General features: G+C 40.8%; 1 protein-coding gene across 1 annotated transcript; it reads right to left on the bottom strand.

The window, feature by feature from the left end:
• Nucleotides 1-8,887: 8,887 nt before the first annotated feature.
• On the bottom strand, nucleotides 8,888-12,180 carry TSPYL1 (TSPY like 1). The gene has a single exon (XM_040238453.1). The coding sequence runs from the start codon at nucleotides 12,076-12,078 to the stop codon at nucleotides 10,783-10,785; it is 1,296 nt and encodes a 431-aa protein (XP_040094387.1). The 5' UTR covers nucleotides 12,079-12,180; the 3' UTR covers nucleotides 8,888-10,782.
• Nucleotides 12,181-12,630: the final 450 nt, after the last annotated feature.

Below are 12,630 nucleotides of genomic sequence, written 5' to 3'. Positions count from 1 at the left end.
GGAACTGAAGCAAAGAGAAATTGAGTTGTTTATTCAAGATTGAATTTTGGTGTTGGAAAAGACCCTTGAGAGTCCCTTGAACTGCAAAGAGATCAAACCAGTCAATCCTAAAGGAATCATACCTGAATATTCATTGGAAGAACTTATGCTGAAGCTGAAGATCCATCTGATGCATTTGGCCATCTGATGCAAAGAGCTGACTCATTGGAAAAGACCCTGCTGGGAAAGATTGAGGGCAGGAGGAGGAGGGGACGACAGAGGATAAGATGGTGGGATGGCATCACCCACTCAATGAACATGAGTTTGAGCAAATGCCAGGAGATGGTGAAGTACAGGAGATCCTGCTGTACTGCAGGCCGTGGCGTTGCAAAGAGTCGGACCCGACTTAGTGACTGAACAAAAACATCCAAGATCATATAGCAGTGACAGAGCCAAAATCTGAATCCAGGTAAACTGACTCAGGAATGAGTACACTCATTCATTATATTATTCAACTGTACACAACATGTAAAATGAGAAAGCAACTTTCTTAGAAATAAGACCATATGGCCATTCAAGTTTAATATTAAATCATCCCCATCTTTCTATTCCCTGCCCCACATCCACAAAGTAGTGGCTATTGTTGGGCAAGTGCCCAATTACTAAGGGGAGAAACAAGAATTTTGGTCCTCACTCCATGCCTTAAATCAACCCATTAGATATAACATTTCCTTGGTGTTATTATCACTGGTGTTGGGAAGACAGTGATCCAGCTCTGCCTTTCATGAGCTATGGAAATTTAGGCAAGTAAATCAGTCTTAGAATATCTATTTTAATTTGTAAATGCTTGGGTATGCCTATATTAAGTTACATGATGAGGTAGTTGGATGGGTATAACTATAGAATCAATAGTTTCTTATATTTTTTGGAGATTAACCTCTTTTCAGATACATGGTTTGCAAATACTTTCTCCCATTCTATAGGTTGCCTTTTCACTCTGTTGATTGTTGATAAAAATTCTAAATCTTAAAAAGCTTTGTGTCAACATTTATTTGTGTATGTGTGTATCAGAGTTTAATTGGCAGTTTTCTTCACTCTTAGCATTCGGTAATGATGTATCTTACAATTAATGTGTTAGAGTAAATGAAATAAGTTGCTTTCAAAAATGCAATGTATAAAGAATACAAAAATTTTTGTTTTCATATGTAGGATTAAATGGCACCCCAATCCAGTCGGACACAACTGAGCAACTTTACTTTCACTTTTCACTCTCATGCACTGGAGAGGGAAATGGCAACCCACTCTGGTCTTCTAGCCTGGAGAATCCCAGGAACGGAAGAGCCTGGTGGGCTGCCATCTCTGGGGTCGCACAGAGTTGGACACGACTGAAGCGACTTAGCAGCAGCAGCAGCAGCAGGATTATAGTAGGTTCTTGAAAGTGAAAGTGGAGAGTGAAAAAGTTGGCTGAAAGCTCAACATTCAGAAAACAAAGATCATGGCATCCAGTCCCATCACTTCATGGGAAATAGATGGGGAAACAGTGGAAACAGTGTCAGACTTTATTTTGGGGGGCTCCAAAATCACTGCAGATGGTGATTGCAGCCATGAAATTAAAAGACGCTTACTTCTTGGAAGGAAAGTTATGACCAACCTAGATAGCATATTCAAAAGCAGAGACATTACTTTGCTGACTAGTAGGTCCATCTAGTTAAGGCTATGGTTTTTCCTGTGGTCCTGTGTGGATGTGAGAGTTGAACTGTGAAGAAGGCTGAGCGCCGAAGAATTGATGCTTTTGAACTGTGGTGTTGGAGAAGACTCTTGAGAGTCCCTTGGATTGCAAGGAGATCCAACCAGTCCATTCTGAAGGAGATCAGCCCTGGGATGTCTTTGGAAGGAATGATGCTAAAGCTGAAACTCCAGTACTTTGGCCACCTTATGCGAAGAGTTGACTCATTGGAAAAGACTCTGATGCTGGGAGGGATTGGGGGCAGGAGGAGAAGGGGACGACATAGGATGAGATGGCTGGATGCCATCACTGACTCGATGGACGTGTCTGAGTGAACTCCAGGAGTTGGTGATGGACAGAGAGGCCTGGCGTGCTGCGATTCGTGGGGTTGCAAAGAGTCGGACACGACTGAGCGACTGAACTGAACTGAGGCTTAAATAATGTTTTTAATTTACATGAATATTCAGCAACGGATTATTCAATTATATGGGGCACCGTGCATCACACTGAAGGATGCTACCTAGCATTAATGCCCCTGATGAATGCCAGTAACACCCACATTCGTTGTAATAACCAAAATAACTCTGGCAAATTTCCCAGGCATCCTCTAGGGGGAGGTACACAAGCACACTGAGAATCAGATTAATGCTTGTAGATGTGATATTCCCATTCTTGGTCATTAGAGGGAGGAAATAGTTTTTAAAATAATCTATTATATTTAAAATATTTTATAGAACAATTTTAGATATAACAGTTGACCTCATTATTTTCTTTAAAAAGCAAATAATAAACCAAAATAATAATAACCTGACTAGTTTGTCTTTGGTGTTAAAGTTTAAACTGTTCCAAAGAGTATATTTATGCCAATTTTATAAACCATGCATTCATTAAAAGAACTACAGCATGAGGTTTCAATGTTTAATGTTCCATATTTTATTAAAATGAATAATAATCTTTTTAATACTTAGGTTCTGTTACAAAATTAAAATTTTCTCAATCTAGCTTATTTAGTTATGATGATTCTCTGTAACATTTAGCCCCCATGCACCACCCCCGCAAAAAAAAAAAAAAGCCTTGCTTTTCGCAATTATAAGTGAAATCAGAGCCAAGTCCCTGACCTGAGAGACCTCATACCTTTGTATGTTGGTAACGATGGTTAATTTTGTGTGTTTGACAGGGTTAATTTGACAGATTAAATATTATTTCTGGGTGCATCTGTGAGGGTATCTCTGGAATTAGCATTTGATATTGGTGGACTCAGGAAAGTAGATTGCCCTCCCCAATTTAGGTGGGCATTATCCAGTCTAGGAAGGCATGAATAGAACAAAAATGTAGAGGAAGAATTTGCCCTTTACTTCCTGCCCGAGTCTTCTGCCCTTGGACTGGTATTCATACCATCAGCTCCCCTGGTTCTCAGACCTTGGGACTCAGCTGGGAATTATACTGTTACCAGCGTCCCTGGGTCTCCAGCTTGTAGACGGCACAGCATGAGACTTCTTAGCCTCAATAACCACACAAGTCAATTCCTCATAGTTGTCTATTCCTATTGTCTCTATTTCTCTAGCAAACCTAATACAGAGTAAACACACATACATTGAAATCAGACAGATCTGGCTTCATGCCTCAATTGTACTTACTAGCTATTCAATTTGCACAGGTCACCTGACTTCTCTGAGCCATGATTTGCTTATATATAATGTGAATATAAAGACATAGATATGATTTGGTGTACAAATCATGCTTTCAGTAGCTGTGTCTGATTCTACAATGCCAATCTGCTCCATCAGTGGGCCTCAGCCTCAAGAAATTAGTTCTGAAGCCCTTACTAAGACCCATATTTCTAGAACTTTGTAAAGGAGAACCTGAATCCTAAGTTTCAAAATATATGATCAGCTTGGTGCAATGGTGGGTCTTATCTAGAGCTGAAAGAAATAACCCACTTTCAGCAATACGTCTTCACAGTAATATGTACTTCCCATTTCTTATAGTCTCCAACTATAGAACAATCATTTAAATGTGAGTGTTCGTGTTACTTTGATGGAAATTGATCAGGTCTATAAGCTTTTAGTTGTGCACTTTCATACTTTACATTTTCTAATTTTAATGACTGATTTAAAATAAGCTGTATGACATTTTTAATATTTTTCTAACTTCATTCTGAAAAATTTCAAATCCACAAATGTTGAAGTAGTAATATTACAATATTAATACTGCCTTCAAAAAAACAGCAGAGTGATCAACAGAGGTAAATGAAGATCACTAAGTCATTTTCTTTTTTGACAAGGAAATTTTAAAGATAAACACATCTGCTATAACGGACTATATGTGGGAAGAACTGGCACACTTTCCTAATCCCTGTCTGGAGGGGGCATCTCTCCCTAATTCCTTAAGAGGTGCCAAGTATGCTTGGGCACCAAGTTCTGATGCCCTAGAACTATAAACTATAGTTAAACTATAGTGTGTGTTAAACTATACACACACTAGATAATAGATGGAGTCACAGTTGATGGAAAGATGATGTCTTAAAGATGCTGTGTGACTCTGAAGGCAAGGTCCTGGGAGGGAGAACCTGACACCACTACAGACTAGATTTGCAAACAACATGAAATTAGGGAGAATTACTCATTAGCAATAATCCTCCAAATGTAAACAGGTTAGGAAAGTAATAGAAAGAAATTTAGTATAGATACATGTAAAGTGTTGGACACAAAATTCAGTAAAATGTGGTAAGATGGTTAGCCAAACTCAGCAGCACATGAATACTTTAAAACTTAAGGGTTTAGTAAAAGGGTAATATTGCTGCCTTAAAAGCTAATGCTCTCCAAGGATCCATTTAAAGAAACATACTATTCATAATAACGGCAGGGGAAAAAAATCTCATTCTATTTTTGGATGTTATCTCATTCAGTTCCAGGCACCAGACTTTAGGAAGAGCACTGGCAAAATAAATAATTAGCATACAGAACAGAAAATGAAATGGAAGGAACTGACAGATAGCCAGGTTGGTTAGTGGGGAGTTGAGAAGCATGTTAAGGATGATCTTCAAGTACTTAGAACTCTTTTGTGGAATCAGGCTAATTCCATTCTGCAAGACTACTGGGGTCAAAATATGGAGCAAATGTGCTGAGAGACAACTATTTGCCAGGCCCTTTGCAACAGCTAGATGTTGTAAGGCAGTGGATTCTGAGTAAATTCAACAAAACTGGGGAAAAAGTTGAGTACTCCCTCATTTGAGGAGTCCAACGAAAGGTTATCCATGATTCTAAATCCTGCTGCTGCTGCTGCTGCTGCTAAGTCGCTTCTAAACCCTATCTGCACCTTAAAATCTAATTTAATTAGTTTGAGGTAGGGCCCAAACATCAGGATTTTTTTCAAAGCTCCCCAGCTGTTGATAATGAACAGTTAGGTTTGACAAATATTAAGCTAGATGGCTACTTGTCAGGATATGAATTAAATGAGAAATTTAAATGAGGCAGGTAAATGGAAATTAATATTTTTTTTATTTATACCATATGCCAGGCATTGGCATTTTCAGAACAATGTAACCTTTATTAACTAATACTTGGAATCTTTAGAACAATGCTTGGAACACAGCAAGCTCCCAAATGTTTGTTATTATCCTCTCTGAAACCATAGAATCTATTCTCTAAATACATGCTGGGACAATATTAGCTTATAATAAAGATATTATCATCCCTGCATATGGACAACTGAGGCTCAGGGAAGGTAGTTATTTTGGCAAATACACTAGGTGGTAGATTGTAAAACAGTTAATTCCAACTTAAAACCAGCATGCCTTTCCAGTTTCATCAAGTCAATAGTAAAACACTTGTTCATAAAAATCAGGAACTTACCTAAGTGACTCCACTCTTAATAGAACCATTTCTTCCTGGCCTGTTCTCAAGGAAATTATGTTAAATGCAAATCCTTAAAAAGTAGAGCCAAGTAGACATTCAATATATCTAATATAGCCCCAGAGAAATTCTCCTTAAGGTTTTGAGAAACTCTGAGGGCAGAGGCAATGACTCAAACTCTTCAGAGCTCAATCTACTTCAAGCAAACTTAAGACAGAACTGTTCACAAGTGAAACACCTCCCATACTGATGAAAGGATATGTTATTTGTTACTTCTGTACAGTCTAGGACCTCAATTATATATTAACATTGAGGGAGAGGAAAATGGTCCTGAGGGGAGTATGGTCCTGATCATCTCTGATACCTCCTTTAGGCCACATTATGCCCAAGTCTCCTTATGCATGTAACTAGTTTGAATGTGAGTTTCCTGAAGAAGAAACATCCAAAGAATGATATCCCCTCAATAAGACAGTTCCCCAAGGACAACCTTTACTTCACTATCCCATATTAATCCTTAATATCCAAAACAAAATAAGTAGTAATTGCTGCCAACTAATTTTCAATGCAATTTAGACAACACTAGTTTTCTAAAACAAACTACACTTTACAGTAAGGTACACAGAACATAAAAATATATCATAAATATTAAAAAAATAAAATATGCTTCTTCAAGTGGTAAGCATTGGATTTGGTCCAATACTAGATGGGGACTTGCTTTTTGTTATAGCCAACTGTTAAAATTTGTAGATAAACAATATGATTAATGACAAATTATTTTCTGAGCTTCATGTACATCTGTACACCAAAAAATAACAGAACATTCTAGAAAAATAGGAAGCTGCAGGTCCTAAATGTTGTTATACACTACTTTAAATAAGCAATATAACTGTCAGTACAAATTTGGCACTCAACATCTTTCCTACATACCCCAAATCAGTTTTACAGTACACTTTACAAAGTGCTGAGTGTCTCTTAGGTATCCAAGAACAAACTGATTAAAGACAGTTCATTTTATAACTTACTCATCAGCTTCTAGCTATAATTTTGTTGTTGTTCACTCACTAAGTCATGTCCAGCTCTTTGGCAATCTCATGAACTTAAGCCTGCCTGGCTCCTCTGTCCATGGGATTTCCCAGGCAAGAATACTGGAGTGGATTGCCATTTCCTTTTCCAGGGGACTTTCCTGAACCAGGGAATGAACCCATGTCTCCTGCACATTGCAGGTGGATTCTTTACCACTGAGCCTTCCGGGAAGCCCAAGCTATACTTTACGCATCTTGAATTTTAGCTAGATAAACTTTGCTCTAAAGTCACAAAGAATTGTGCCAAAGAAAAATGTGCACCAAAGAATTGAGCTGTTGAACTGTGGTATTGGAGAAGACTCGAGAGTCCCTTGGACTGCAAGGAGATCAAACTAGTCAATCCTAAAGGAAATCACTCCTGAATATTCACTGGAAGGACCTATGCTGAAGTTGAAACTCTAACACTTTGGCTACCTGATGCAAAGAACTGACTCACTGGAAAAGACACTGATGCTGGGAAAGATTGAAGGCAGGAGAAGGGGATGACAGAGGATGAGATGCTTAGATGGCATCACTGACTCGGACATGAGTTTGAGCAAGCTCTGGGAGTTGGTGATGGACAGGGAAGCCTGGCGTGCTGCAGTCGGTGGGGTCACAAAGAATCGGGCATGACTGAGCGACTGAACTGAAAGTCACAAAAAATTTCATGGGGAGAAAATTACATTTTAGATATTTTTTATATGCTCTGACATATTCATCACGAAGTCTAGAACCATGCTGTTCTATATAAAATTTACTGTCAGCCATTTTTTAAAATGTTGTTGTTCAGATGCTAAGTCATGTCTCACTCTCTGTGGTTAAGTAGCGAAAATTATTAATATATATTAACCTATCAAAATTATTTCAATGTGATCAACATAAAAACTGAGATATTTTACATCCTTTTTTTCCACACTCAGTCTTTGAAATCAAGTATATATTTTATACTTAGAGCAGATTCCAGTTTGGACTAACCACATTTCAAGTGCTCAACAGCCATTGGTAACAAGTGACTATTACTAGACAGCACATGTCTAGAGTCTAACCTCTTCTATCTCCAGTGTGACAGTCACCTTAAAATGTAAACCAAAGCACACAAAAGCTGACTCAAAGTTAAGTAAGTAATGCCCTGTTGAAATGGCAAGTGAAAAGTCAGTGTTTAGACCATTTCTATTTAAACATGAAATTTAAGAAAGGCTCTGCAAATTTGTTGACATCAGTTTTACAAATGCCTTAAAAACTGTTTTCTTATTTCCATTACCTCATCAAAAGTCTTTTCTGGGTACTAAGTTGTTATTTCTTTCCATTTGAGTTATTCATTTTGTCATTCAATAAATATTAGTATCTATCTGGTGACAACTATGGGCAAAACATTATAAGTAAAAGACACCCTACCTCTATTTTCACAAAGCTTTCAAATTAGAAAGGGAAGGTGTGAAAAACTTGTGAAAGTATATCTCTGTATTTTATTTTACCGTATCACTGTGCAGAATTCACTATAATGTATTATTACATGTTATTTTCTAGAACATACATCCCTACAAAGTACACCAAGTTTATAAAGAAATATTTAGAATAGAAAAATTGTTAAGGCAAAAATGTTACCTATGACAGGCCTTAAAGGATTTGACACAGACAGAAGGTAATGAAGTTGAAGAAAAGAACAAACAAGTTTCTAGAGTTGAGAAAGTATAAGGATATAAAAGTATATAACTCATGATAAGAACTTGGCATGTTTGCTTATTAAATGCAAAAGTGAATAAAAAGAGCCTGAATGACTTAGGGATAAGTGAAAGGGGGATGATGCTACACAAGCTGTATGAAAAAAATGAAATCATAAGAAGTTAAAACTGTTACCATTTTAAATAAAACAACAAACCTCCCTGCATTGGAAGGTACAGTAGTGATCTCATTTTCTTATTTTTGAAAGTGAAAGAGTTAAGTCACTCAGTCCTGTCCCACTCTCTGCAACCCCATGGACAATTTGCAACTGTCGCCTGCCAAGTTCCTCTACACATGGAATTCTCTGGGCAAGAACACTGGAGTGTATTGCCATTTCCTTCTCCAGGGATCTTCCTGACCCAGGGATCGAACCAGGGTTTTTTCATTGCAGAAGACTCTTTACTGTCTGCATCACCAGAGAAGCCCCTCTTACTTTTGGGAGAATGCCTACTGTATCCATTTAAGAACTTTAGTAATTTCATAACCTGCCATCACCTAGAACAATTTCTTCATGCATATTTACATGCAGGGTGAAACATAAGAAATCCAGCAAGTAACATGCTTTTATTTTACCATCATGCATATAAAGAAAGACAAATATATCAATGGTACACTTTCAATTTGACAGAGCAGCTTCACAAGTATTTATGCTATTTAGGAAAGGACACATGAATTACTAAGCTGTTAATCAGGCAAATTATCAAGACAGACAATTAAGCCACATATTTTTAGTAGGCTACTTTTTCATGAAGACAATTTCCAAAGTATTAAGACTATGACAACAAGTTACACAGATTATATTTCTAAGCATAGTTTAATTATTAACAGAAAAAAGCTGAAATTCACTACATATATTCATTTAAGTGTCTATATCATACAGAGATATAGCACATTTTTCCAAATGTTCTCAATTGAAAGCAAAATAAAGCCTGTATAGCTCAATTTTCCTAGTAACCAGAAACAAGGAAAATAACACGATTTTACTAAATACTAGTAAAATAAAGCACGCAATACTAACCTTCCTTATAAATTAAGTCAAATGAAAACAAGAGAAAGCACTCAGTTGCCTTTTTTAGAGAACTCTTTTCTAGGTAATCTATTTAACATTCTAACCCCCTTCAATTCTCACATGTTAATTCTGGGAAAAGAACCTCTTCTCCCATCACCACTGACAAAGAACCTCCTTGAAGACTCTGTCTTAATTTCAGGCCCAATTTTAACCTGGCTCATTTTTGCCTATCTGTGATCTGTTCAGTTTCTCTTGCTTTGGGCACTCATCACAATATCTTTAATTCTTCCATCAATTATGGCCTAGATCGCACTTTTCATTTCATCTAAATCTGTCTCCTTTTAAATCCTCTAGATGTTGCTAAAGGGGGTGCAAGATGCAGAAGTGACAAGAAAATAAGAGCTCTGGCAATCTATTAAACAAGACAGCCTGTTCCTTGAAATAATGGAGAGCCAAATTAAAAGACCTGATTTGCATATGCTTATGAGCTACCATTTAAGACAGGACAGAGTCAATGGAGAAGGTGTACTGCCACTCTGGCACTTAATTACGCTCAGAACGAAAAAAGGAGGCAAAAAGAGGTACCCAGCTTTTGAGTGACTCACTAGAGACTGAGAAAGCCTGGTACTTTGAATGGACACCATCTTTAGGCCAACCTGCCCCGAGAAGTCTAACTTGTCACCTCAACCACTTGCCTGACAGTTATTAGGGTTCTGGATGATGGGAGTGGAGGAAAAGGGAGACTGGAGGGGGGGATGAGGAACAGAGGCAAAGTCTTTTGGGGAAAATGGAAGGGTCTTTTCAGTGCTGCCAGGAAACCTGGAGATTGTTTACCAGAAACCAGAGTGGGGCTGACAACGCTCTAGCAGACGTCCATCCAGTAGGTAGCAGTCAAGGGAACAGCCAGTAGCAGGCAGCAATAGTACATGAGCAATGGAGTCAAATAAATCATACAGGCCCAGTGGCCCACTGCAATTCTCCCTTGATGTCATTAACGCCCAGTTATCTACAAGGCTATATGCCTGTGCTGCAGAGATTAGGATGGGTAGAATGGCCTCCTAGACAAATACCTCTAGATATGAGTCAAACTGGAGGCTCTGCGAACAAACAGGGTCCAAGTAGTGCAGATAGACTATGCAATTTACATCACAAGCTTATTTAGGAGTGGTATGAATCATGGGCCATGCAGCATGTGATATTAATGCAGAAAAGCACGAAGGCCATGTGGAAATGAAGGAGCATGGCCATGACTGTCTCAATTTCGAGGCTGAGAGAACTGAATGTCCAGAGGAAAAAGGCTCCAGAAATGTCAGAGAAAAAAGTCGGGGGAGAGAGGGGTGGTTAGAAGACATATCTGTATCTGTTGCCCAAGCGCAGGTCCATTAAGAGGCAAAAAGGGACCTTGTGCAGGAACCTTCCCAATGGCAAAGTTTAACCAGACTGGAACCCAAAGGGCCTGGGGATCTCCACGGGCTCCCTTATTGGGCGACGTCTGGCTCTACGGACTCCTTCACGCAGCAAGTAGTACTGCAGTGGATTTGGCCACAGGTCCTCTTTGATAATTTCAGCAATCCTGTCAGACTCTGGAAGGCTGTGGTCTGAAAACCAGGTGAAGAAATTGCACACGACCTCTTGGTTCCTGCGAATGAAGGACTGGGGTTCATGGCCCCGGCGCCATATGATTGGAGTGGAAAGAGACACTACTCGGCCAGAGGCTCTGACCTCATATTCTTTGACAATCAGCTTGTTTCGAAAATACGGGTTTCTCCGAAAGAAGAACTTGAACTTGCAGCCTGTTCGCGGGTGTCTGAGCTCCTTCACCTCCAAATTGGTTATGTATCTTAACATCTCTGCATCTTGGCCTCTAATCATGGGAGACAACTGGGGATGGTTCCGAAAGGCAGTGACCCAGAAGCCCGGGATATTCTGAATGATGTAGTTCCTCCGCTCCAGGTAGTGTCGACGCATCCGCCCGAATTTATGCTCTAGTTGTTGAAAGGCCCGGTCAGCCTGAGCGTTCACAGTGTCCAGTTCCAGCTGGATGGCCTCCAGCGGGTTCATGCGGAGATCCATACGCAGGGGCCGATGCCCCGCCTCCTCCACCACTCTGTTCTCCACTATTTCTATTTCTTCACCGACTGGCCTCTCCTCCACCTCCATTCCCTGCTCCACTCCCTCCTCCTCCTTCGCTCCTTCCTTCCCCACCACCTCCTCATCCACTGCGACCGAGAAGACAGGGCCCTCTTCAGTCTTCACTTCCTCAGCCTTCGCCTCCGCCATCAAGTCAGACCCCAACTTCTCCGCGCCACAAGTTTCTAGCGGCTTCTCCCGACTCAAGCCCTGCGGCTCTCCGGGCTGACGGCCATTTCCCAGGCTGTCGTCCGTTGCCAGGGACACAGACGCCGTTTCCAGGCCCTCCGTAGGAGGCGGAGCCGGCTCTAGCCCCGCTTCGGGCGCTACGTAACCGCCATCCCCACCGCCTCGGATCTGGAACGTACCGGCACAGCCTGGATCTAGGGGAGCAGTTGAGGGTGCGCGTTCCTCCTCTGGAAGCTGGGGTGGTGGGAGCGCGGCCTCAAAATACCCCTCACCCGTCTCCGCCATCACCTGTGACGCCTCTGTTTTCAGGCACCGGGGAGGGTCCGGAGCTCCGGCGGCACAGTCGGATGTGGTGAGGCTGTGGGTTTCAAGGAGAGAGGTCCTCTCGCCACCGTCTGGGCAGCTCATGTCGGCAGCACCCAGATAAACCGAAGGCCAATGTCTATTTTTCTCTCAGAAGCCGCGCTCGACGAAAACTGCTCGCTCGTACCACCCACTCTCTAATCTCGCGAGTGACTCCGTGAGGATGACGTCAGGGTAGTAGATCTTGATGTGACGCGAGAACTCGCGGCTTCTGGGATGGCTTACCAGGCTTCTTACGGTCCGAGTGTTCACTGTTAGCTTTCTTTTTAAGAATTTAATCCGGTGGATTGGTAATTTGACTTACGTAAATACGTGGCTCTCAATCAGAGGCTGAAGCAGTGAGATCCCCGCCCCCCTCCCTTCCTGGCAGTGCATCTGGAAGTACCTTCAGATTGTTCGCTGGGGTAATTGTAAGGATCCCAGTACTACACTGCTTTCTGTTGTCTAAAAACATGTTTTTATGGTTTTGTAGGCAAGAGGGGGAGAAGGCGATGGCACCCCACTCCAATACTCTTGCCAGGAAAATCCCATGGACGGAGGAGCCTGGTAGGCTGCAGTCCATGGGGTCGCGAAGAGTCGGACACGACTGAGCGACTT

Source organism: Oryx dammah, unplaced genomic scaffold (assembly GCF_014754425.2).
Source record: "Oryx dammah isolate SB20612 unplaced genomic scaffold, SCBI_Odam_1.1 HiC_scaffold_4, whole genome shotgun sequence".
Classification (NCBI taxonomy): Eukaryota; Metazoa; Chordata; class Mammalia; order Artiodactyla; family Bovidae; genus Oryx; species Oryx dammah.
The sequence above is the reverse complement of the archived record's forward strand: the minus strand, read 5'-3'. Positions and strand labels throughout refer to the sequence as shown.

Bases quoted from the DNA above. Each gene is read 5' to 3' on its own strand.
- TSPYL1 (XM_040238453.1), bottom strand. From the start codon at position 12,078: ATGAGCTGCCCAGACGGTGGCGAGAGGACCTCTCTCCTTGAAACCCAC.